This window comes from Liolophura sinensis, chromosome 3, assembly GCF_032854445.1.
Source record: "Liolophura sinensis isolate JHLJ2023 chromosome 3, CUHK_Ljap_v2, whole genome shotgun sequence".
Taxonomy (NCBI): Eukaryota; Metazoa; Mollusca; class Polyplacophora; order Chitonida; family Chitonidae; genus Liolophura; species Liolophura sinensis.
In genome coordinates, this window is record NC_088297.1 from 21,187,652 (window position 1) to 21,215,236 (window position 27,585).

At 39.2% G+C, this 27,585-nt stretch overlaps 2 protein-coding genes across 2 annotated transcripts in view; both read left to right on the forward strand.

Annotated features, from left to right (window-relative positions):
• The window catches only part of LOC135464007 (coiled-coil domain-containing protein 60-like), a 28,300-nt gene extending 12,948 nt beyond the window's left edge, over window positions 1–15,352 (forward strand). Inside the window, exons 10-19 of the mRNA XM_064741482.1 lie at window positions 190–292; window positions 1,448–1,676; window positions 2,427–2,577; window positions 3,267–3,315; window positions 4,596–4,711; window positions 5,600–5,740; window positions 6,196–6,360; window positions 8,746–8,836; window positions 9,808–9,852; window positions 13,666–15,352. Of these exons, the coding sequence (XP_064597552.1) occupies window positions 190–292; window positions 1,448–1,676; window positions 2,427–2,577; window positions 3,267–3,315; window positions 4,596–4,711; window positions 5,600–5,740; window positions 6,196–6,360; window positions 8,746–8,836; window positions 9,808–9,852; window positions 13,666–13,923 (1,348 nt within the window). The 3' untranslated portion in view covers window positions 13,924–15,352. The remainder of the gene's footprint in view (window positions 1–189; window positions 293–1,447; window positions 1,677–2,426; window positions 2,578–3,266; window positions 3,316–4,595; window positions 4,712–5,599; window positions 5,741–6,195; window positions 6,361–8,745; window positions 8,837–9,807; window positions 9,853–13,665) is intronic.
• A 10,349-nt stretch (window positions 15,353–25,701) lies between these two features.
• On the forward strand, window positions 25,702–26,388 carry LOC135463460 (uncharacterized). Its single transcript, XM_064740719.1, has one exon. The coding sequence runs from the start codon at window positions 25,702–25,704 to the stop codon at window positions 26,386–26,388; it is 687 nt and encodes a 228-aa protein (XP_064596789.1).
• The last annotated feature ends 1,197 nt before the right edge of the window (window positions 26,389–27,585 follow it).

Sequence of the window (27,585 nt, forward strand, 5' to 3'; positions counted from 1 at the left end):
CAATGGTTTTTCAATGGTTACCTCATTTTAGCATTTTGTGTTCCTTCAAAAACACTGAAGTTCAAATATAAATGTGAAGAGTATAGTAAGGTCATTGAATTTCCCAAAAAACTTTAGTCATTTGTAAAGGTGGCAAATCCATACATGTCTCCTCTTTGTTTTCATTGAAAGATTCTTTATTCTTTGCAGGCACATCGGGGGCACGAAAACCCACCCAAGGAAGGCCCAGGAGAGGCGTTTGGCAGAAACAAAGTGGGACAACTTTGTCAACAAAGACCCCTCCGTACACAGAGTATGTGCACAAGAGGTTGTAACAGGCCTTCAAAATGTTGAACTCCAGAACATTAGACTTGTACATGATGTGGTTAATGGGCGGACATAGCCAGAAGCCAGACTTGAACTGGCAACCTTGGAGTTCACGAACAAGTATGGTTCTGAGAGCACCTGTCACACAGTTCAACCAGCAAGAATGTCAACGCATATTTTCCATGATGCACTTAAAAATATGTAAACTATAAAAGGGTAGAGCTTAGAGAATAAAACTGCAATATGATAGCTGGCAAATGGTACACATGACCGGTGAAATACAGCCTTTTGTCAATTTACCTCAGATAGGATTTTGTTCTAGCTGTTCATGTAAATGCATAAACAGGAGCAAATTACACGCCCTGTAGCACCATGGTTTAAGCAACATTATGTTTAAAAATTGCATTGATGTTAATTGTAATATATCAGATGTCACTGGTCTAGAATTACTCAAAAGCCTATGTCATCATAACATGAAATTGTTTCATGGCTGTTGTCTGTGAAATCCCCAAAAGACCCTGTAAAAGAACAATGACAATAGGGGAGTTTCCAGTACAAACTCTTTTGTCGTTCAAGGTAAAAACAGTCCTACTGCTTCATGTGATTTGTGAGAAATGTTAGGCAATGTTTGTTGACAATAATTTACTGATCACTTATCTCAACATGTTCCAAAGGCACAAATGACATCTCTTTCTGTTAAAAACATGTCAAGTTCAGAAAAGTTCAGCTCTTTAGTTTTCTCTATCATTTGTGTACTCTAAACAACTTTTGATGAAGTTTTTCCATGTTTATAGTAAATGCGATCAGTAGTAATTACATAACATTTTTGACAGGTGACATTGTACAGAAGGACTTTTTGTACCTAGCATGAAAAGAGTTTTAACTTGAAACTCCCCTATTATAGTTGATGCTGATAAACTTTTGATGTTTTCAAAAGGTTTACGAGCCAAAAAATCCTTATGAGATAAAAATAACGGTTGTTGTTGTTTTGTATCAAAAGGAAGTTTTAAAGCGTGTCTTTCAATGCGAGACTGGGCTTTATTAAAGAACAATGGCAGTTGTTGTTGATGTCAATAAGCTTTTGAGTTTATTTTATGGTGAAATGGTGAATGTAACGGCTGTTGTTGTTTTGTGTCAAAAGGGAGTTAAGCGTGCTAGTGCAAGCAGAAGCCGATTAACCCCACGCCGCATGACGCTGCACCCCAGGATGTCCATCTTCTCCACTGCCAGTGTGTCGTCTGTAACCACTCCAAACTCTTCCAATTATGCTGGCGGAGCTATCCCAGAAACTTCCCCTGTGAGCGCCTCACAGGAAGTGACGAATTCGGCAAACCAAGCAGATCCAGATGATGATGCTGCCGTCAACACAAGTGAGTCGCCGATAATTGATGACCATAAATTTCCTCCATGACTAACTTGCCCATATTTCCTGATTCTGAGAGTTGTATTGTTTGGAACATGGGATGATATTCTACTGGAAAATTGTAAGTTTCATCACCAAAAATAATATTTTGTGACATTTATTTGCCTCTAAAAATGTACTTTTGTGGGCGAAATTATGGATCATTTAGGATAATTTGTGTATTGGATCGGTGTTTCATGCCGTCCTCAACAATACTTCACTTAAATGACGGCGGCCAGCATTATGGTGGGAGGAAACCAAGCAGAACTTGGGGAGGATCCAACTGCCTTCCACAGGTTACTGGCAGACTTTCACATGCATCACCTGAGCAGAAGCCGGCATGTTTTCAGTTGATATTAACATCACTTATAAGCTTTCAAGTAAGTGGGAAGGTCTACCAGCAACCTGCGTGTGGTCGTGGGTTTTCCTCGGGCTCTACCAGGTTTTCTCCCACCATATTGCTGGCTGCCGCTGTATAAGTGAAATATATATTTATACAAATTAACAAATAATTTTTTCTAACAACTAAGTAAAACATCGTTTCAATGTCGGATTTAATTATTTTCAGTTTTGAACAGTTATAAAGACTAGAGTAATCCTGTTGTCAGTCAATGAGGCACTTCTCAGATGTTCATTGTGCAAAACTGTTCTTCTGGGAATCGATGTCACTCAAACATGTGACAGCAACTTCATTTTTAAAATCTTATATTTATTACAGGCATATTCAAATTTTTGGATGAATATTATGCGTCATTAGACCGTGATCGTGCTCAGGGAGATGGCGTTGAATCCAAAGCTGAGCAAGGGGCGGGGTCAGGTGAAGCTCCACCCTCCTCTGCCTTATCTGACAGGGCACAACTAGATAGCAGGTAATATCTCGTTTAACAATTTTGTAGTTGAAGAGAGATATGTGGATTTGCCCTTACTGGTACCTTAATTCTTCAACATTTTCAACCGCCTCTGCGACCAATATTTTTAGACATTCAGAGAGAACTATGGGGTATATAGATATAATATGCACAGTTTTATGAGGCCTCCATCTTAGTGACACAAACAAATAATTCTAGCGTCATTTTCATAAGAATTGTATGCATAACTTCCACTGGAAAAAGTACTTTAGAGGTCGAAAAGGCTGAAGATTTATTATATTTTCAAAAATAAGGACCGTTATGGTCTCTAGTCAGAGCATAATCTTCCTATTTCCTAGTGTGTTTGGGGGCTGATTTCCCCAAAATACACAGATTTATGCGCACCCCTCTGTTAATGTTAGCTCAGTGGGAGTAAGATATGATATGACACATGATGGTTTTGTGTGTTTGATTTTGGTCAACTTAAATGTGCATTCAAAACTTTCAAAAAAAAAAAAAAAGTAAGAGCTGCATTTTAACCTGGGACCTCATTACCCACTTGTCCGTTCTGACTGGCTGTGGAGAGAACAAGGCTTTTATATCTGGATTTTAATATGTTGTTATTGTAACCATAATGAGGTATCTCTACACTCTGAACCCATACCGCATAGACAGGTGTAATAACTTTGTGTGTGTGTGTTTTTTTGCAGGAATGATCGTCGATCAAAAACACCCAGAGCGTCTGTAGTGTTTTCCTCTGTAAGTAGCTTTTCTTTCACAGATTACTAGCCGAGTTATCTGCCTGTGGAGGAGTCTGTTGTAATCACCAAGTGGTGTCAGTATACTGTGACTGGGTGGGACGTCTTTTCTGTTGTTAGTACGCTTTGACTGGGTGGAATGTCCTGTCAGGTGTCAGTATACTGTGACTGGGTGGGATGACCTGTCTGGAGTATGCTGTGAATGGGTGAGATATGATAATGTATAATGTGGGTTGGGTGTAAGTATTCAATGACTGGGTGAGGTGTCGTGTCTTGTGTCAGTATACTATGACTGGGTGGGTGTCATGTTGGGTGTAAGTATACTATGACTGTGTGGGGTGTCATGCATGTTGTCCGTATACTATGACTAGTGGGGTGTCATGTCTGGTGTCAGTATACTGTGACTGGGTGGGTGTTGTATCTGGTGTCAGTATACTGTGACTGGGTGGATGTCACATCTGATGTCACTATACAGTGATTGGATGGTGTCATCTGGTGAGAGTACAGAATGAGTGGATGGGTGTTGTATCTGGTGTCAGTATTCAGTGACTCGATGGTTGTCATGTCGGTTGTCAACATGCTTTTACTGGGTGATAGTGTCATGTCTAGTGTTAGTGTACATTGACTGGGTGGGGTGTCATGCCTGTTGTCCGTATACTCTGAGTGGGTGGGAGTGTCCTGTCTGGTGTCAGTATACTGTGACTGAATGGTAATGTCATGTCTAGTGTCAGCGTACTGTGAATTGGTGTGACTTGTTGCCTGGTGTCAGCATACTGCGACTGGGTGGGACATCTTGTCTTGGGTCAGAGTGCAGGGACTGGATGGGTGTTGTGCCTGGTGTCAGTATACTGTGAATGGGTGGGACATCATGTCTGGCGTCAGTATACTGTGATTGAGTATGGTGTCATATCTGGTGTCAGTATACTGTGAATGGGTGGGACATCATGCCTGGTGTCAGTATACTGTGAATGTGTGGGACATCATGTCTGGTGTCAGTATGCTGTGAATGTGTGGGACATCATATCTGGTGTCAGTATAATGTGATTGAGTGAGGTGTCATGTCTGGTTTCAGTATACTGTGAATGGGTGGGACATCTTGTCTGGTGTCAATATGCTGTGAATGGGTGGGACATCTTTTCAGCGAAGCAGTATTAAAACTCTGGCCTCTTTGGGAATGCAGTGCTGCCAGGAGACAAAAAATGGAGAAAACATTATAATTCTTGCAGTAAAAACCTTTCAGTCAAAACTTATAGATTATCATAACACTCTTTTATCTTGAAGGGGAGAATGGACTCTGTGAGAAGAAGTCAGCATGAAAACACAGTCAGAAGTTTAGATCAGAATGGTTGTTCTGCTAGGTCTATGATGGCAAGCCAGCACACCGTACGACCCAAAAGGTAATGCTGTATTTCACCCCCAAATGATAATGATTATGACTGATAATGATAACACCGTATGAGCAATATTTCAGTTTGGTCTAAAGTTTAGTACGTATGCAAAAATGTGCGTTCAGAAGCACATTAAAGCTTTAAAATGATGGTTTTGATAAGAACACTTTTTTCTGGTGAGAAATATGCGGACTTCACAAGAAACTGTTAAGTTGCCCTGTAAGGAAGGTGAATCAGGGTGAAGCAAAATGTGTCTCTTGAAAACTGTCGAACGTTTGGTGCAAATACAGTAAATCAAATGCTGCTTTTGTCTGCGAACAAGTGTATTATGTACATGTTCATCAGAGTTTTCATCAGAAGTATTAGAATTGATGCCAGCCGTATGTGGGGAGGTCTGTCAGCAACCTGCGGATAGTCGTGGGTTTCCCCTAGACTCTACCCAGTTTCCACCCATCATAATGCTGGCCCCCGTTGTATAAGTGAAATATTCTTGAGTACGGCGTAAAACAACAACCAAATAAAGTAAATAAATAAAAAAGAATTGATGATTGAATGATAAATTTTCAATAAATTAAGTGATAATTTTATAGATAGATTCCTGTATTCTTTCTAAAGAATAATGCATTTCTAGTTTTGAACAGATTTTAAAAAACTTTAATCAGTGAGCAAGCATCCTGTTTTTTTTTTTACTATTAACGAAAGACAGGACTCATACATAAGCTTGAAAAATGACGTAAGAAATCTGTTACGAGAAAAGACTTTTAATATTTGAACTGTAAACCATAAAGTCGTATCCAGGGATTTTGTATTTTGTTTTTTTTTCACATACATCTTCCTTTATTCGGATAATGTACTGTAAACATGAATTGTTCTACACTTTTGTATTTTTGTTTACAGCACTCCAGCTGTACTAGAATTTCAAGCCTCATTGCCTAGTAACAAGTTAGAAACATTACCAGCAGACATGAAGGAAATGTTTGCTGAAATTAAAGAAGACAAAGCCTCAGAGATAAATGACACCCTGGAGCAAATAGAAAGGTGAGTTAACAAATTAAATCAAACACAGAATATTTTTTTGGTATGGTGGAATTCTCTAAACAAAAGACAGTGGCTGAAGTGGTTGGCATACCAGTGCAGCACAATGACCCAGGAGCCTCGAACCAATGGGGTCTCTGTGAGTTCAAGTCCAGCGAAGGAAGGTCTGTCTGCACATGGTGGTAGATTGTTAGCCACCACAACACTGGCTGTCATCGTATAAGTTAAACATTCTTGAGTATGATGTGAGACACCAATCAAACAAAATAAACATCAAAAATAAATAAATTTTGGTGATACCATGATTGTACCTATTTGAAACGTCAGTTATATTACTGATCAGTTTCACAATAACATGTGAAAACAAGAAGCACATTTCTACCTCTTTTTCAGAAGAGGTGAATCACTCAAAACTGGCTTATTATATTTTTTTTGTGTGAAAATTTGTCATGTTTCAGAAATCGTCTAAAAACTTGCCAGAACAAGTTCATCGCTCTGAGCATGTTGGCCAAAAAAGGGGAGACTTTTCATAACGCTGTCAAGGTCATACGACCAAAGAAGAAACCACCCAGTCAGCAACAAGAGCAACAACTGAGGAAGAAGTCTTCCATCCATTGTACTTGGTAGGTTAAGCATCAAGACTTTCAACAGTCCATGGAATCCATGACATTTGAGATTACAATCACTTCAGTACACAATTTTGCCACTAATTGAAAAGGTGGTGTTCTTTTCGAGACAATGTAAAATTTTGGTCACCAGAAATTTCTGAATCCCAAGATTTGACTACATGTGGTTAGTAGACTGCTCCCACTTCCACAAAACTTTTCTCCCTTTTGGCACTATTACCCAGTGCCTATTATACCTTTTACGAAAGTAGCCCCTGAAGACTGTCTGGCACCAGCACTAAAACTGACACAACTTGTCCAGGCTTCTACCAATCCCACAGCCTTCTTCTTCTCCGGAGGAAGTAAACAGTAAAGTATTTATTTAATTTATCTGATTGGTGTTTTTCGCCTTACTCAAGATATTACACTTATAGAACGGCCTTATGATGGGTGGAAATTGGGAAGAAGCCAGGGAAAACCCATGACCATCCACAAGTTTCTGGCAGACTTCCCATGAAAAGGAAGCCAATATTGAGCTGAACTTGAGCTTACAGTGACCGCATTGGTGGGAGTGCTAACCCCCTTGGTTACAGAAGCCCCCCTGGCAACAAAGTACATGCTGTGATCTGTTTATGTGGTGTCTAATACCACTAGCTCACCTACTAACTTGCCTGTAACTGGCTTCCAGCATTCCCCTGCCATCCCATCAGCCTTCCTATGCTGTGGTGTAGATTTATTGATGTGGCCTGTGGACTAGCACACCTGTACCAGGCTTCCAACATTCCTGTAGCGGACTTTGAGCATTTCCCTACCATCTCACTAGTCTTGGTATGCTGTGGTGTAGATTTACCGATGTGATTTCTGGATGTTGTACCTAATGCCACTACCTCACCTGTAGCAGACTTTGAGCATTTCCCTACCACCCCACTAACGTTTGTATGCTGTGGGGTAGATTTACCGATGTGATTTCTGGATGTTGTACCTAATGCCACTACCTCACCTGTAGCAGACTTTGAGCATTTCCCTACCACCCCACTAACGTTTCTATGCTGTGGGGTAGATTTACCGATGTGATTTCTGGATGTTGTACCTAATGCCACTACCTCACCTGTAGCAGACTTTGAGCATTTCCCTACCACCCCACTAACGTTTGTATGCTGTGGGGTAGATTTACCGATGTGATTTCTGGATGTTGTACCTAATGCCACTACCTCACCTGTAGCAGACTTTGAGCATTTCCCTACCACCCCACTAACGTTTGTATGCTGTGGGGTAGATTTACCGATGTGATTTCTCAATGTTATACCTAATGCCACTAGCTCACCTGTAGCAGACTTTCAGCATTTCCCTACCATTTCCCTACCGTTTCCCTGCTAGCCTTCGTATGTATGTTGTGGATGTCACGGGGGACAAGCTAGCGTTAGCATTCCACAATCAGTCCCACTGCTTCCACGGCCATCTGAAATGTTTAGTGTCACTCTCTCGATGAAAGCAATAGGGTTAGTCCTACTTTAGTGCTACTTCAATCCCTAGAGAAACTAGTCATTAATATTAAAACGATATACAAGATACCCTATGGAGTGTAGTTAACACTATTTAACCTCTATAAGGGAAGAATACTCAAAAATCAAAGTCTCCGGCTGTTTGAGTAAAATTTTCCTTATGTGAGAATGAATCAGGTAGATGTGACGTCGAGTAAGGTGGTTATGCTGGAATGACATGATGCGTGTTTGAAAGTAGGCGTCATTTGTGGATATACATCAAGGATGGGTGATGCCAAGTGCTCTTGCATGATAACACACTAGCCGGAATTGGAACCAACTCTTTTAATACAGTGAAATTTTGTTTACAGTTTAGGAAAGCAATTCAGCAATTCATTTGTGAATCTTGTCATTAACCCTGCTTTTAAGACATACAGGGGGCCTCCGTGGCTCAGTTGGTTAGCGCGCTAGCGCAGCATAATGACCCAGGAGTCTCTCACCAATGCGGTCGCTGTGAGTTCAAGTCCAGCTCCCTTCTGCTGGCTTCCTTTCCGGTCATACGTGGGAAGGTTTTTTTTCAGCAACCTGTGGATGGCCGTGGGTTTCCCCCAGGCTCTGCCCGGTTTCCTCCCACCATAATGCTGGCCGCCGTGGTATAAGTGAAATATTCTTGAGTACGGCGTAAAACACCAATCAAAAAAATTTAAGACATACATGTCTTAACACTGTAGTAGCAATTAGAGGTGTATCCACTATATCTGGCTTATTCGACTGTTACTAAGTTGAAATTGCAACAGCTGCCTTCATTCTGAATTTTTCGGCAACTTATCCTTGAAGTTAATGCTTCCTCAACTATATCATATTTAAATGTTTTTTTCCTTGGAAAATCTCTGTATTCTGTTTGCTTCTGTCTTTATTGCAGGTACTTGGAGTTGCTGGACAGTTTGCCACCAAGTTTGAAAGCCGAATGGAATTTCGAAAAAATTTTAGATAAATTGAAAAAATATGGTCTGGTAAGTCCAGTTATCTAGAACATATGCCATTGGAAAACCCAAAATATAATTTAATATGTACCAAAAGCAAGATGTCATGTGCATGTAATGATTTATCATGATAACATTCCAGTTTATGAATAAGTGTATGATGTTGTGCATGTCTGTCTGTCTGTCTGTCTGTCTGTCTCTGTCTGTTGTGCAGTGTCTGTACATGCATGGGTGTTTTTTGCAAATCACTTTGACATGTTGTGAAGTAAATTTGAGGGAGTCCAGCTCATGCAGGCTTCATCTCCGGTTGTACATCTGAAGGCCTGCCAGCAACCTGTGGTTGGCCAAGTATTTGTCATCATATAAGTGAAATATTCTTAAATATGGCATAAAACACCAGTCAAATAAATAAGTATGAGGGAAATTTCTGGTCAGTGTATTAACTTGAATTACTTCAAGATCAGAATCTTTTAGCAGTTATTTCATGGTGATCCTTTTAGGATCAAGAAGGTCAGCAAGCCAGCGCGTCGCAATGACGCAATAACCTTTTGCTGTTGTGGCCGCTGTGAGCTCAAGTCCAGCTTATGCTGGCTTCCTCTCCGGCCATATGTGGGATGATCTGTCAGCAACCTGGTCGTGGGTTTCCCCTGTGCTCTGCCTGGTTTTTTCCTTCATATAAGTGCAATAGTGAAAAATTTTTGAGTACAGTGTTAAACACCAGTCAAATAAATAAGTAAACAAATTTTATGGACTGACAGGTTTTGTGATAAACATTTTGAGTTGTGCAGTGAAGCATCCCATTTTACTGGAAATGAAAACCAAAAACAGAAAATCCCTATTAGTGTAGAGTCCAGTTTGTCCTTGGGAAAGCCTTACGGAAAGGATGGATACTTTGTGTCACTAGCTTGCGCCATTCACATGCCTTGTTTCAAGGTCATATTTCAGAAGAATCTCTACAGTTGTTGAAAATTAAATTTTTGTAAATATGTTTTGCCTTTCAGAAAAACTTTGACAGTAGTTTGGAATCTCATCTCGATGATCCATGTGTAATTGGTTTTTTCTTGTTAATGTTGTATTTGTTAGTCACCTTTGATAGATTTATGCATGTGGAGCACTTTACAAGTTTTCCAACATTTTTCATAGTGTCAAGCACTAAAGCACTTTTTCACAGTGTTAAGCACTTTTCCACAGCGTCAAGCACTTGTCAGTTTTTCCAGCATTTTTCACAGTGTCAAGCACTAAAGCACTTTTTCACAGTGTCAAGCACTAAAGCACTTTCTCACAGTGTCAAGCTCTAAAGCACTTTTCCATGGAGTCAAGCCTTATCATTTCAAAGCAAATTTCGTGTGTTAAAGCACCTTGTACATGTAATTGTCTATTCATGATGTTTCCAGCACCTAAATGGACACTTTTGATCCTTTACATTTATTTACTTAATTATTTGACTTTAAATTATCAATTACATAACAGTTTTATAATTTCATGGTGATGATCATGAGTTTTATTGTCAGAGGAAACCTTGCATAAACCACTGACTTTAAGCATGTTACTGACAAACTTTCCTACTTACTGCAATCCTTTAACCTTTTCGCATGCGTGCAAGGTGCTGTTTCCAGGGTATTCTGAAGGCAGTATTCTGTGTAGACTGATAAAATTATACTTTTTGTAAAGCCCAGAAATTTGCCAATCCAACCAATGTAGTTTTGTCACCAAAAACAAAATGTGAATAAAGTGCACTGAAATTTGCTAAAAATTTAGTCATATGCTAAAAGGTTGAGTAATTAGGGTATGATGTACTGATATATGGGACTGATTCCAGCAATCCATTTCTGACTTTAAAGTCAAAATTTGAGAATAAGATTTTGAGAATTTGAAATAAGATTTTTGGAGGATATTGTATGACACTAGACCACTGCATCATGTTATCTTAGGACAAATGTGTCATTATATCAACTTTCAGTACCAAAAGATAAGCATAGTTATAGTCCTGTGTCAAAATGTCAACTTTTAGTACCAAAAGATAAGCATAGCTATAGTCATGTGTCAAAATGTCAACTTTTAGTACCAAAAGATAAGCATAGTTATAGTCCTGTGTCAAAATGTCATCTTCCAGTACCAAAAGATAAGCATAGCTATAGCCCTGTGTCAAAATGTCATCTTCCAGTACCAAAAGATAAGCATAGCTATAGTCATGTGTCAAAATGTCATCTTCCAGTACCAAAAGATAAGCATAGCTATAGTCATGTGTCAAAACGTCAACTTCCAGTACCAAAAGATGAGCATAGCTATAGTCATGTGTCAAAACGTCAACTTCCAGTACCAAAAGATGAGCATAGCTATAGTCATGTGTCAAAACGTCAACTTTCAGTACCAAAAGATAAGCATAGCTATAGTCATGTGTCAAAACGTCAACTTTCAGTACCAAAAGATAAGCATAGCTATAGTCATGTGTCAAAATGTCAACTTTTAGTTCCAAAAGATAAGCATAGCTATAGTCATGTGTCAAAATGTCAACTTTCAGTACCAAAAGATAAGCATAGCTATAGTCATGTGTCAAAATGTCAACTTTCAGTACCAAAAGATAAGCATAGCTATAGTCATGTGTCAAAATGTCAACTTTCAGTACCAAAAGATAAGCATAGCTATAGTCATGTGTCAAAATGTCAACTTTTAGTACTTAAAGATAAGCATTGTTAGTCATGTGTCAAAATGTCAACTTCTAGTACCAAAAGATAAGCATAACTGTAGTCATGTGTCTAAACATCAACTTCCAGTACCAAAAGATAAGCATAGTTATAGTCCTGTGTCAAAATGTCAACTTCCAGTACCAAAAGATAAGCATAGCTATAGTCATGTGTCAAACGTCAACTTCCAGTAGCAAAGGATAAACATAGTTATAGTCATGTGTCTAAACGTCAACTTCCAGTACCAAAAGATAAGCATAGTTATAGTCCTGTGTCAAAATGTCAACTTCCAGTACCAAAAGATAAGCATAGCTATAGTCATGTGTCAAAATGTCAACTTCCAGTAGCAAAGGATAAACATAGTTATAGTCGTGTGTCTAAATGTCTACTTCCAGTAGCAAAGGATAAGCATTGTTAGTCATGTGTCTAAACATCAACTTCCAGTACCAAAAGATAAGCATAGTTATAGTCCTGTGTCAAAATGTCAACTTCCAGTACCAAAAGATAAGCATAACTATAGTCATGTGTCAAAACGTCAACTTCCAGTAGCAAAGGATAAACATAGTTATAGTCGTGTGTCTAAATGTCTACTTCCAGTAGCAAAGGATAAGCATTGTTAGTCATGTGTCTAAACATCAACTTCCAGTACCAAAAGATAAGCATAGTTATAGTCCTGTGTCAAAATGTCAACTTCCAGTAGCAAAGGATAAGCATTGTTAGTCATGTGTCTAAACATCAACTTCCAGTACCAAAAGATAAGCATAGTTATAGTCCTGTGTCAAAATGGCAACTTCCAGTACCAAAAGATAAGCATAGCTATAGTCATGTGTCAAAACATCAACTTCCAGTAGCAAAAGATAAGCATAGTTATAGTCATGTGTCAAAACGTCAACTTCCAGTACCAAAAGATAAGCATAGTTATAGTCCTGTGTCAAAATGTCAACTTCCAGTACCAAGAGAGTCATGTTACTAGGCTTTCAGTTTAAGTGAGTAATGGCTTTGTGGAATTGGCAGAACACAAGACTGGCCAGTCAGCCTCATAAGACCATAAATCACTTATTGTCACCAAACTAAGCACACTTAAACAATGAGAGCAATTGAAGTCTTCTCCTGCTCTTCATAAGCATATTGGCATTTTCCAAGTATATTCCAAGTTGCTCTATTATGTTATCTGCCTTTTGAATAAAGACCTGTTGAGCATGAACCCAATTGACCTCTTAGCTTGGGGGTCACGCTGTGCTTCAGCTGCTCTTCTGCATGTTCTGTGGTTAAAGTAACAGGCAAAGTTTGGTGGTCAGTTGCTTTCAATGGCAAACAAAATCTGCAACATTTCAAAGCAACATTTTTTACCTGACATTCCGAGTTTCTCCATTGTTTTTGCAACAAGTTGCTGTGAATGGGAATATTATCTTCATCGTAAGAGTTCCAATGAAGCACATATTTAATGTAGTTAGTATACTGCTGCTAGGTTAAAGCGTACATGTAGGTCATCAGGTGAAAATTAGCTCCAGACTTTTGCCCTTTAGCCGATTTCAAACATTTTTGACAAAAGTATAGATCTTATTGTCCTAGCTGTTTTTGCACATAAACATTTTTTTGCAAAACGGTTTGCCACAAAAAATGAATTGAAACTTGGTATGTGGTGTCATTATTACAAGTTACAGATCAAGTTTTTTGTGATCTTGTTCCTTTTCAACAAAATTACACATATAGATGCTTTGCCCTGTCATGGAGGCTGATAGTTTTCCAAACTTTTTTGTAAACAATTGGTTATTCTGATTTTAACTTAACACAATTAAGGCTCCACCGAGACAAGTTTGGTGACAGGCCAAGTTCCAAAATGTCCATTTTCCAAAAAAAAATAATTACAGGTTTTGCTCTGATGTGCATTTTGACATTGCTATTATTCTTACATCTAAAAGCCAATAGAGGAGATGTATCGTTGTTGTAATACTTTTTATTTAATAATCATGTAGACAAGCAAAGAAAAAAATGTTAACAGAAATATCAGTTCTGCTGTTAATGTATATGCATTTAAAGTTATGCACATTTATGATTTTATTTTGTTTAGCTGAAATATGAATACCATGAAGATCATAAAAACAGAAGTTTGTTGTTTTTGTTGTTTTTTTTTTTTTTTTTAATTATCTTTTTTTTGGCTTATCACTGTTTCAGGTTGAAGGAAGTGGAAAACAGAGTGTGTATAAGTTTTTGAATGTCTTGAAAGGATTGCGAAGTTGGGAAATCTGCAATCCTGACGTAAGTGCTGCTATTGAGTTCTGTCGTCGCAACGTTGTCGAAATGACAGTTTCAGAGTTTGAAGAATGGTTCCAGCAAACTTTCCCTACTATTGAAAGACCTCAGACTGCACCTCCAGTACTGAAGAATGGCCGCAAGGGAGCTAACTTCTCCAGTGGTCTTGCCAAGGCATGATTGAAGGGACAAAGTTTGTCATGGTAAAGTTATCCAGTGTGGAATGTCTCTGAACACAGGAGAAATCCATCAGTGAGAAAAGCAAGCAGGAGAAAACTGTGTGGGAAAAGCAATCTGAAAACTGGAGGTGAGAAACCCAAGTTGAAAAGTGAGAAACACATTCAGAAAACTGGTTGGTGGGTGGGGGGGGGGAGGTGAGAAAAGCAAACAGAACCTGAGTGAGAAAAACCATCAGAAACTGGGCGTGAGAAAAGCAAATGGAAAGCAGAGTGAGAAAAGCCTTTAGAACAATAGGTGAGAAGATCATAGGCATTCACTGTCATTGAGAAAAGCGAAGGGAAAACGTAGTTTGTGAAGAAGGAACGAAAATTGTCAGTGAGAAATCGAAGGGAAGACTTTTAGTGAACATATCAAGCAATGCCCAGTGTGGGCAAGCTAAAACTTTTGCAAAATGGGTTATTAATTGCAAGACGGTCAGTGAACATATTGAAACAGTGTTGCAAGAAGGAGAGCAATTGGAAGAAAACCGACTGTTGCAAATAAAACTACTCTACCTGTGTGAACAAGTGTTATGAAAGTGAGGAACTACCTGTGACAATTTTGTGACAAGTCATTGTTGCAATAATCTTCTGTTGTTGAAAAATTGTTGCAACAATGACTAATTTTGAAATTACTGTTCCAAGAAGATTTACTTCTTATTCACGGAAAGTCGGACATAATTTTTGGTGTATCGTATATGGAATATTTGGTGTAGATTCCCTCTGGTGTCATGGTTACAAGCATTGCCTGGTTCAGTTTGTACAGTGTAATTATTGTCAGCCATATTGACTTGTTTTGTTTGATGATGATGATTTGTGTGTCTGTTTTTGTTGACTTTGATCGTCGTAATTGAATGATTCGTTTGCGTGTTTGTGCTTGACATGTTGTTGTTGTTGAATTCAGCTTTTTTTGTTGATAAATTGAGATAACTTATCCTTGTTGACTCAAGTTGAGCTATTTCTGTTGACCAGTTCATATTCATGCGGATTAATCTGGAGATCATTAACCATCCAGTTTTAAAATGCTTTGTTCGTTTTGTCTTATTGTGTCATCGTTTTGTTTGTGTTGATTAGCTCGGCCATTTTCTGTCCAGTAAACTATACAGCGTCAAAGTTATTTGAAGGATTAAGACACGAAATACATGTTATTTGACGAAAAAAAGAATAAAACTGTTGTTGAACAACACTGAAATTCATGAACATTAAAAACTGTGATACAGTTAACATCGAAGAAGGCAAATGGAGGGTTTAACTACATTTTGTTATTTGTACATAACTACAATATATATATGATTGACTATTATTACATTTCATATTTAGTACATGAGAATAATTTACTATTATCCTCTTGATGTGTATATCTATTTATTGTAATATATAGAGAGAGATATGGAGCTAAAAGGGTAATTTTTTTTATATGACCATTGTATTAACATTTCACACACTTTGGTACCAAATCATTTTGTCAGCTAAGCTCCCGTCTATTTATTGCTATGGAAAACATCTACTTTGATGATAACAACAATCTTTTCATGCAGACTAATTATGGTTGTTTGGGACTGATATAACAGTTATATTAGTTGCATTTCTTATGGAAACTCTCAACATGTTTCTTGCAACTGAGACTATATTAGAAGGCTCGGTTGGTATTGTAAAAGCAATGCTGAAGGATCGCAGTATAATGATCCACTAGCATACCAGTGGTGTGCCTGTAGTGTGGTTGTAGTGTCTCTATTATCTGGGACTAGTATAACTGTTATATTCGTTCCATTTGTTATGAAAATTCTCAAAATTTATTTTACAACTGAGGCTACTGTATCCCATGAACATGCATGTACAGTGGTGTGAATTAGTAGGCTTGGCTGGTACGATAACAGCCTCGCTAAATGATCGCCGTGTAGGAGCAACCAGCCTACCAGTGGTCTGCCTGTGGTGTGGTTGTGGCATGGCTATTATGCACTCTCAAAATGTATACTACAACTGAACCTACAGTATCCCATGCACGTTTAATGGTGTGAATTAGTAGGCTTGGTTGGCACAGTAAAAACCACACTTAAAGATCTTTCCTGTAGTGAGCCACTAGCCTACCTGTGGTTTGCCTGTAGTGTGGATGTGGAATGATTGTGTAACACTGGAAAACATCAAACAGATTGATTCCATGAAGCATTTTTGAAGTGAAGCCAAATTTTAATACATCTGTATTTCTCATGGTTTAGGGCTCATAAGGTTTTAACTGTGACATATTTGTTATATGTATTTGTTATATGTAGTAAAATATATGTAACACTGTTTATACATTCCCAGTTCCTACACTTTTGAGTCCAAAAATGAGAATTTAAACAAATTCCAGATGTTGATTCAAGTCCAATCTGACTTTGGGGAATTGGACGGTCCACTCTCCATCCTCTGCTGATGAATGTGAAATGGATGCTGGTAGTGGGCCAGTCCTGTGGTGATGGTGAGCTAGTCATGTGCTGGTGATGAGCTAGTCATGTGCTTGTGGTGGTGAGCTAGTCGTGTGCTTGTGGTGAGCTAGTCGTGTGCTGATGGTGGTGAGCTAGTTGTGTGCTTGTGGTGAGCTAGTGTCATGCCAGTAAGGACCTTTAACCTGGATGGTACTGTGAACCTGTAGGAGGTGGATGGGTGGGTGTTATGCTGATTTTGTTTCAATTAAGATTTTGACGACTATTATATATGAAGGTGCAGGTGGAGACCTTAACTGTCTCAAGGACAGAGACAGTTTTTTACTTGGTGCCACATAACACTGTACTCAAGGAAAGTTGAAGTAATATAAGCTAGAACATTTCTTGTATTGCAGATGTCAAGTCAACCCCTACTAGTACATTTGTGAATTAAAAGTTTTATAGCAGCATTTTATTGGAAATCAGCAGTGGTTGTTGTGAGGCAGATTGCATTCTCAGTATCTATTGCGATGTACTTTAATTTATTTTCATGACTGTACAATAGAATTAAGAAAATATATAAATTAAAAATTTCTGTGATAAAATTTCAAATCATGGGAGTACTTGTACATATATATTTGCACCTTTCAATTTAATTATGAAAATTTTTGAAGTTATCTTCTCAGTTTATATGTGATAACATACGTATTATGTATTTATTTTATAAAGCCTATTGAGCATGGTATCACATAATTAATACCTGTATTACAAATATAAGACAAGACCAAAAAGGATATTTTTGTGATATATGGATTTTTAAGGAACAAAATTTTGTTATATAATTTAGCTTTTGTAATCTGAAAAAAAACTGTACAGGTAGGCTGTGAACTGTTAGATTTACCTCATGCAGTTTATTGACAGGCTGTGAAGTACTACTTGTGTATCATACAGTATATTGTTAGACTGCGAAGTACTACATGTGTATCGTGCAGTATATTGATAGGCTGTGAAGAATTACATGTTTGTCATGCAGTGTATTGATAGGCTGTGAAGTACTACATGTGTATCATGCAGCATATTGATAGGCTGTGAAGTACTACATGTGTATCGTGCAGTATATTGATAGGCTGCGAAGTACATGTGTATCATGCAGTATATTGATAGGCAGTGAAGTGCTACATGTGTATCGTGCAGTATATTGATAGGCTGTGAAGAATTACATGTTTGTCATGCAGTGTATTGATAGGCTGTGAAGTACTACATGTGTATCATGCAGCATATTGATAGGCTGTGAAGTACTACATGTGTATCGTGCAGTATATTGTTAGACTGCGAAGTATTACATGTGTATCATGCAGTATATTGATAGGCAGTGAAGTACTACATGTGTATCATGCAGTATATTGATAGGCTGTGAAGTACTACATCTGTATCGTACAGTATATTGATAGGCTGTGAAGTACTACATGTGTGTCATGCAGTATATTGATAGGCTGTGAAGTACTACATGTTTATCATGCAGTATATTGATAGGCTGTGAAGTACTACATGTGTATCGTACAGTATATTGATAGGCTGTGAAGTACTATGTGTATCATGCAGTATATTGATAGGCTGTGAAGTACTTCGTGTGTATCGTACAGTATATTGATAGGCTGTGAAGTACTACATGTGTATCGTGCAGTATATTGATAGGCTGTGAAGTACTACATGTTTGTCATGCAGTATATTGATAGGCTGTGAAGTACATGTGTATCGTGCAGTATATTGAAGGCTGTGAAGTACTAAGTGTGTATCGTATAGTATATTGATAGGCTGTGAAGTACTACATGTGTATCATGCAGTATATTGATAGGCTGTGAAGTACTACATGTGTATCATACAGTATATTGATAGGCTTTGAAGTACTACATGTGTATCGTGCAGTATATTGATAGGCTGTGAAGTACATGTGTATCGTGCAGTATATTGAAGGCTGTGAAGTACTACGTGTGTATCGTACAGTATATTGATAGGCTATGAAGTACTACCTGTGTATCATGCAGTATATTGATAGGCTGTGAAGTACTACATGTGTATCGTGCAGTATATTGAAAGGCTGTGAAGTACTACATGTGTATCGCACAGTATATTGATAGGCTGTGAAGTACTACGTGTGTATCGTACAGTATATTGATAGGCTGTGAAGCACTACCCCGGTACATGTGTATTGTGCAGTATACTGATAGGCTATGAAGTACTACATGTGTATTGTGCAGTATATTGATAGGCTGTGAAGTAGTACATTTCTATCATGGAGTATATTTTATGTACAATACTGCCTGTTTCCTTACATGTTCTAAGTACACTGTGAAATAAATGCTGATATAAAGCGGTGTTGGTTGGTTGCTACAGAAATGTGCTGTCAGCTGCAGGTTACATTCTCGTGATCATACAGGTTGCATGGTTCAGAAATTCAGCTATGCGTCAATTTGTTATTGAGCAACTTGTGATGCTTAAATATGCAACTGATATTTTAATTCCACCCCCTGTAAATCTATGTTGTAAGTGAAAAAGGGCCCTCGCTGTCAGAATCGGCTAATGCTCCACTATTTGACGACGAACGAATCCTTAGAGTGCATGCAATGTGCCTCTTTGTTGCAGGAAGGATTTATATCGATCCTTTATCTAGTGCTACTTCACTGAGATGACTTTCAGGATTGACCCTGGATCTCCCGCCCCCGAAGCGAACGCTCTGCCAGCTGAGCCATGCAGTCAAGAGGAGTGTTCGGTACCTACTGCATTGCAGGAATGGAAGGAATTCTGCCAATGGCCAGTTTTCTCCAGGCTCTATCAGTACTGGTTTCTTGCAGGCTCTGTCAATATCCAGTTATCTCCAGGCTTTGCCAATGCCAAGTTTTTTAGGCTTTGCCAATGATAAGTTTTTTACAGGCTCTCGCAGTTCCCATTTCCTTTAGACTTCCAATGTTCGGTTATCTCCATTCTCTGCCAAAGTTGGACAAAACCGATGTTGGAGGTCAGATGTGGACTAAGCTAAATTAGGCCTATTTGTAATGGGCTATCCAATGTGTCAAATCCATTATGTAGTCCGCACTTCTTCTTATATGTCTTATACATAATATCAGGCTATTTGATTTCATTTTATTCACAATATGCACACATACAAACAATACATTCAATAGGAGCGTGGCGCACATATGTAAAGCTCCAAGGAGCTTGCTCTATCACTTGCTATAAATCAAGCTATTAAAGTGTGAAAGCATTTCATTTGCGCTGAGTTTAGGTCGGTACTGGAAAAAAAAGCCCAGTTGAAAGGTAAGTTGTACAGTATACCAGGCCTGATGGAGCTCTTATTGTAATGTATTCGTCGAAACAGACATTGGTATACCAGCCGTCAACCAATTCCGCAAAACGACGTATAACACAAACTACCAAAGAACTGAGAAAGTAGGCCTATATAAAGGACGGAATCTTGCAAAGAGAAGCAGTGAACAGTTTTTAACGATTTGGAAAGACTCCTAGGCGAGTGAGTGTTCGAATACGGTGTACCATGCTAGAATATCAGTGGCCGATAACAAAATATGTATATCAGTAGCACTTTTATTGCAACTGTTCATGTCCAATGTGGCGATCTGTTTCATCACGATGAATACAAAGCCCCTAGCTCCGGGTTTAACGAATTTAAGGCACAGTCTTGAAGCAGATTGTCAGATATTGTAGACGTTCTGTCCATACATACATTGTAAAACTTTAAAAATCGTGAAGAAGTGAATACGATTCATGTGAATGTGAGTGCGTTTTCACACTCCACGCAGAATCTAACATATTCTACGAGGCGAGATATGTGCGGGCCATTTGGAGGACCCTTTGGCATATTGCTGTCCAAATAGGATAATTTAAAACATCAGAATTGAAACTATCCCTCTTGTAAAGTCTTCGAGAGAGGAAACTGTTTTTGGTCTTTGCACAAATATAGGTCCAGACAAGATGAACAATCTGGAGGGTCTGTGGTTTCCTTTAAATACAGCGAAGGTGGGTAAAAATATCTTTCACAGTCTCTGCTATATATGGATTGTTTAAAGCTAGCAGAGCATCAGAATATCGTTTAGTTAATGAGAAAGATCGGTTTTATTAAACACCGAAACAGATAGATATGAAATTCTATCTATCTATTTAATCCATGTGCGGAATAGCAGTATAGAGTGTGGAGAAACCCTAAGCAGAGATGTTCTTATACTATGTGTGTATTAGAGCCTCTATTTATTCAGTGAGACGGTTTGAGTTTTTAAGTATCCACATACAGTTGACGCCTGAATTTTTTGCAATTGCACAACAGGGCCTGCTGTCCTTAAACAATTGTCCTCAGTGCCATGCCCCTTTTTCAAGACCCCTTGCCAACGTTATTTGGCGTGGGACAGCGCCCTGCCCCTAAAATTGCCGCCACGCTGCCGTTTCTTTTGTCTGCGGCTATTTTTTTTCTAATTCTGCGTCTGTTCAACGTGTTCCAACCGCCTTGTCGTATTGGAGAGCTCTGACATTTCCGGGAAACCTCTACTTTTGGCGATTTCAGGTATTATCAAAACTATGTTTGGCCTATGCTGTGTTTTGTAGAAATCCCGATTCATGGGGAGTTCACTCTTCCTCGCGGTGCAGTAAAGATGCGAAGGAGTGAAAAGTGGGTGAAGAAACGGGAATTAACCGAAACAGCCGAGGGCTGTCATACAATTGTAGATTTCTTTGGGAAAAGCGGGGGCAGGCTGTCAACCAAACCAGCCACGGTCACCAATGAAAACAGTGTATCCGAGCCGGAGAAGCAAGGGACAGCCGACGATGAAACAACAACAACAACACATCAGATCACAAATGCCTTGGATGCTGCAACTGTTACTGCTAATGTGCCTTGTAAAACGTTAAAACAAAAACAAGCAAAACATTCTTTATGAAAAGAAGCTGTTCTAAGTCTTAATTCTGACTGGCTTTTAATTAATTATGAATGGAGTGACATTCCGATGTTATACAATACCCTATGTCAAAAACACAAAGCATACGCTCCAAATGAGAACAAAGCATGGACAGCTGTCTCATGTAATATTAATTATTTAATTGTGGATTATTTACCATGACTTCCTTGGATTTCCCGTGACTTCGGCATCAATTCTGCATAACACTACATGATTCGGTCTTATTCAAGGGAATAAATCTTTTGTTCAGCTTATATTTTTCTTGACAGTATTTTACTTGGAAGTTATGTTTCAGGGAAACTCGTGTAACAACATTTCATTAACATGATTGATTGCTTTTTGATATTCACCGCAGTTATACTCCTTATTCAAACTTAGGGTTGAATGCAGAGTCTTGTTGCGTCTTTCAAAAGGGTTCTTCCAAAAACACAAATGACTTAAAATTTACACACACAATGAAATTGAGAATTTCTGAATGTTTTGCACTTTGAAAATGGTTATCTTTAAAAGGGTAAATAGAAATATTTACATATTAAATTATGTAATTACTCCAAATTTATCTTCAAATTTTCAGTTTTCAAATGTCATTTGATTTGGCTCTACAAGAATTCCTGGATTCAACACTGACAAAATGTGAAAAACTGTTTTTCTTCACTGGAAATATAGTGGAATTCTGATAACATTTCATGGCTATAAATGGCTTAGATTGCTTCTCAGAGCATCTGGGATCTATAGCTTGCAGGGGCCTAGGCAGCCCCGAATAGCGACGCTCGCGGTGCATGCTCTTTTAGATACCTATTCCACCATGACCCTTTCAAATCCTGGCAAGGGGTCTGAGAACTTATTCAAAATCGTTAAGAGAGTGGATACACGTTTGGTGGAATAGCTTTTTGACAATAAAGCGAGCTTTGTATGGGGATTTATGCATATTTGGAATTCAGTAAAGCTGCGGTATGTTGGTGTGCCGGGAAGGTACGGATATTCTCCTCTGTTTGAGAAAGGACATGTTTTTTAAATAATTTTCTCCAGAGTATAGGTGGTTGTGGAATGCGTTGATGTTGCGGCAGTTGTGGTTGTGATATTACGCTCCTACACAAGAACCTGATAGTAATAATTCTTGCAGACAAATATAATACTATTACGAGCTTTGTACGCAGGAACAGTAACGTATTTTCTCCGAAGGTCATCAAGCACCGTTCGCACGGTAGGGTCCTTCAGAAATTGCTCGGCTGTTGTGACGTATTGTTGTGATGCTCATAGAGTAAATGAACAGTTCAGGGGAAGTGACTCTAAATCCAAAAATCTAAAATTTTTTACACCCCTAGATTTATTCCCCTTGCTAACCCGTCGCAAAGACAGGCGTGTCATTTCCGACAATTTTTCTGTTTTATTTTGAGCATTCTTGAAGAGTTACATTTAGATTGGAGAGTTAGGCGAGAAAGGGAAACTGACAATCGCCAGTTTAACCAGACAGATTGACAATGGCTTGAAGCACGGCTATTTAGCAGATGAAATAAAGGAAGCAGGGATCAATGCTATGTCCACAAATGTTCGCCTCAGAAGCTTCTTGGAAAAATTAGAAGACTTAACTCTACCCACTGAGAGAGATGTTACAGTCAGCAACTGCAATTTACCAACAACTTTGCCATCTTTCTAAGTAGCCAAAAGAGGATCCTCGGAACTTCCTGATTAGAGCCCTTGACATTAGACACAAGGTGTTTGCTTCCAAGGAAGTTGGTTCAGACATAAAGTACAGCCCGGAACCGCTGCAATGCATGTTTCTCCACGCTCTTCACACAGGAATAGCAAGTGACGCCATCCGACAGGAACTACAGCCCTTACTCCAGAACCCTGACGTCTGACACTGAACTGATAAACAAGATAACAATCCCTAGCTCGGCTAAACCGGAGAGGACATCGAGGCTGAGGATTAGAGCGCGGACCAGTCACGTGGAAAATGAACAGGACTCTGAAACCACTGTGGAGACTAAACCACAAAAACCAGGAAAGCCAAGTGTCTTAGCATTAGAAAAAGATAAAGTAAATGGTGTCCGGGACGAGGTCCGTGAACTCAAAGCCACCATAGCCTCCAGTTTTGAACAGTTGAATCAGCAGAAGATAAACTCATTAGCAGTTAGAGGAATGCGGCCACAGTCTTCGTGGATGCCCTCAGGTGGAACTGGAAATTGTTTTTATTGTGGGATCAATGAGCATTTCTTGTCTATATGTGTGAAGAAGAAAACCAACAAAGCTAAGCAAGGTGGCAAGGCGGTCGGAAGTGGCTGGAGAAAATGGATCCCAACTCAAGAGCCTGGGCGGTGGGCAAACTTTGGAGCTAAGTTGTAATGGGTGTTATACCCGGACACTGACCACGAAACAAGAATCCAGGCTTACAAGACTAGTGCTTGGTTGCCTATCATCTGGATACAGTGAAAACAAAGGCCCTGTGGGATACTGGGTCCCAAGTCAGCTTGATCCCACATCGCTGGTTAGTCACGAAAGTGAAAAGGGAGTTGAGGTCTTTTTCAGAGTTAACGGGAAGCCGGTTAGATCTTCCTGCAAATGGGACAACAGTTCCATATCTCGGATGGATCGACTTAGCGTTTTCTCTACCAAGCCAAGGAGATACACCAGGACAAGTGATTGCTCCGTTCCTGGTCGTCGAAGATGAAAAACTAGAACAGCCGATCGTTGGATATAACTTCATCAAGGAGTATGTGAACATAACTGACTGTCTAGATCCTACACAGAACAATTTTAACCAGTGTCTGCGCAGTGCAAAGTGTGGCAAACAAGCAAGTTGCTGCACTGGTGCACTTCATTCGGACTGTCAAAGTACATGTGCACCTGCGGCCTTCCAGAGGTTCATGGATGAGTGCTTATCATACGTCCGAGACACTTGCTGCTTGCCTTACCTTGATGGTGTGCTCGCCTACAGTACGACCTTCGCCAAACATCTGGATGACGTGCGAGCTGTTCTGCGGCAGGGATCAAGCTGAAGCCCAAAATGTGTGAACTGTTCAAACGAGAGGTCAACCACCAAGGCAAAACCGTCTGTCGACAAGGTGATTACATGAATCCAACAGAAAAGGAAGCTGTTCTGTCCCGGAAAGATAAGACATTCAAGACGGTGGGACAGACGATGGGGCTGTTGATCTACTGTCACCGGTACATTCAAGACTTCTCCCACAAGGCAGCACCTTTGTGCGACTTGTTTAAGAGAGACTTCAGTACAGTTAATAATAGAGTGTAAATCTGTCAGGTTTTGTGGCAATAAAAGTTTCACAGATCTTGAGCATAGGCCAGTAAAAAAATTGACATCTTGGTCGTTGTCCAAAATATTGTCAACATATTTCCTCATTTTCAGCTCTGCAATCTCCAAATTTAATTTCCCCACTTGCTTTGCTAACTTAGCCTCACTCAACAACCAACAGAAAAATATGGCACTGAGGTGGTAGGAGATGAAAGCTCTTCATCTGCAGGGTTGTCCGTTGTCGATTCTGGAAATTTCATCTGAATTTTATCTTCCTTATAGGGAATGTATATCACCTGTGAAAAAAAATAATAAATGAGTTAAAACCTATCATTTCCCTACTTTTGGAAAAAGCATACACCTAAGAGGTAAAAACTTCATTAATGATAACCATAAAACACATCTATAATAATAGTTAAAACTAAGATGGCAAACTAAAGATAATGACTACAGGATGTCAACAGAATTACTTCACTTAAAACACTTCGATAGTTTAAATCCTTCCCCCAAGCTCTCTCTCTCTCTGAAGCATTTGTAGTATTTCATTATCATAACAGCTTAACAAAAGCCAAAGTTTTTATTCAAAATAAAAACGTTTCTGATCAGAATAAAATGTTTTCGGTAAGCAGATGGTCCTGAAAACTGTGAACACGTATACATGTATGTTACAAGTATGAATTCATGACAGATTCCGTTACAACTAGTTTAAATATGAGAAATTTATGAATGAAAATAAACTGCCTTAACCTAGGAAAAAGTGGTGATGATGGACCCGTTTTAAAAAATCAGGCATTATTAATTCAAAATCAGTTTATCCTATCGCAAACCTTTTGAAGATTTAAAAGCAGAATTAGTCTATGTTTTCACAATAAAAATATCCCAGGAAATTAATTTTTGACTTTTCGGATTGGTTTTATTTAAAATACTACAATTTTAATCGATATTTGCAACCTAATTCTGGAGACGTTGTTTATTTATTTGTTCATTTAAGTTTTAAGCCTTTTCACAAATTATAAATTGTATAATTACCTACATGGCGGTTGACACTGGCAAGCTGATTTCTAATGGAGGCATCTGCATTTCTCGCACTGCTTCCGGACAGACGTCAACAAACATACCAGAGAATGCTTCATCTGATCAAACACGCTTCTCTTCAGGAAGGTGCTCTCTTCCAACCCTCTACAATTCAGGCAGATTTTGAAAAGGCTTTTCATAATGCTGTTGAAATATCCCTCCCAGCGACAGAAGTAAAAGGATGTTTTTTCCACTTCACGCAATGCATTTGGCGCAATTGCCAAAAACATGGTCTGCAGACAGCTTACAAAAATGACCCCGACATCCAGAAAATGGTTCGACGTGCTGCAATGTTACCTCTTGTGGCCCCGGAGGACATCGACGACGTTTGGCTGAACACTTTGGCCGAAGCACCTGCTACCGATAATTGTGTGAATTTTTTGGATTATGTGACGGAAAACTGGGTCGAAGGTGTATGGGGCAGGGACGTGTGGAACCACCATCATACAACGGCTGCCCGAACGAACAACAACGTTGAAGGGTGGCATCATAGGATGAATTCAGTCGCTGGTAAATCACATCCAAACCTTTTTGAATTCATCCGCATCATCCAGAGAGAACAGACGTTAACAGATTTGAAAATCTCTCAGCTACAAGCTGGTGGACGTTTCCCTCCAAAGAGGAGGAAATATCGGACTCAGGACGAGAAGTTACAAAGATTGAAAGAACAGTTGCAGGGAGAACAACTGACATTGGTGGAATTTGCCGACAAAGCATCGTTCTTGCTACACTTGTAATTTTTAACTGTCATCATTTATCACTTATCTATTTACCACTCTTATGTATTACATTCCTAACACTGGTATGTAACATAAATGTTTACAGCAGATGATCTATGCGTCCATCTTTGGGTCATTCTTTTGTTACTTATACTTGCAATTATTCACACACTTATAGCGGTACTTTAATCCTTCCACACGGTCCCCTGGAGTTTCAATCCCATTAAATGGTTATCTTCACACCTTGGGTATTATCATTACGCCTACCTCCAATTTCTAATTTCAAACAAAAGAAGTAGGCGAAATGAGACTACACCAGCGCGCTAGCGCAACGCACTGACCCAGGAGCCTCTCACCAATGCGGTCGCTGTGAGTTCAAGTCCAGCTCCGGTCGTAGGTGGGAAGGTCTGCCAGCAACCTGCGGATGGTCGTGGGTTTCCCCCGGGCTGTGCCCGGTTTCCACCCACCATAATGCCGGTCGCCGTCGTATAAGTGAAGTATTCTTGAGAACGGCGTAAAACACCAATAAAATAAATCAATAAATAAATCTAAGTTAGTGACCGTGTTTCAGTGCGATGACGTTGCAGTTCTATTTAGCCCAAAAAGCGGAATAAGTAGGCCTAATATATTTGTACAACATATGCACTCATCGGTGTAAGTTATTTATTTCATTATGGTTTATCGTCATTCCAAGATCATTTCACTTAGGACGGGTTGCAAGATGCATCAGTGAAGGAAAGCAACCGTTGTAACCACCGACTTTGGCGCGTTACTGACAATTCCCCTAAATCAGATGCACGCCGTTTTTTCTGAGCCAAAGGCCTGATCAAAAAGTGTATGTATACATGTGAATGACATTGATTTCAATCGAAAGCATGCCAGTTCGAACAGGCCGGCAAGTTTACCACCAATGCCCAGTAAAAACATGCATGTTTCTTTTCACCGATTGAGCTAAACGTCTAATTTTTTCAGGCAGGCTTAAGTAGTCACCACCTCAGTAGTTATATCTAAGATACGGCAAATCTTCAGAGCTTACGGGGCCTTGGCGGCCCCTGGACCCTCGCCTTTTTTGCTGGGACTCTTGCGTCCACCCTCCCTCCGCCCCCCCCCCCCCCAACACACACTTTGAAATTGCTTCCTACGCCCCTGTTAAAAATGCATATATATATATAGATCTGTGCATTTTTTCACCGAAAAAGCCTAGAAAAGAACTAT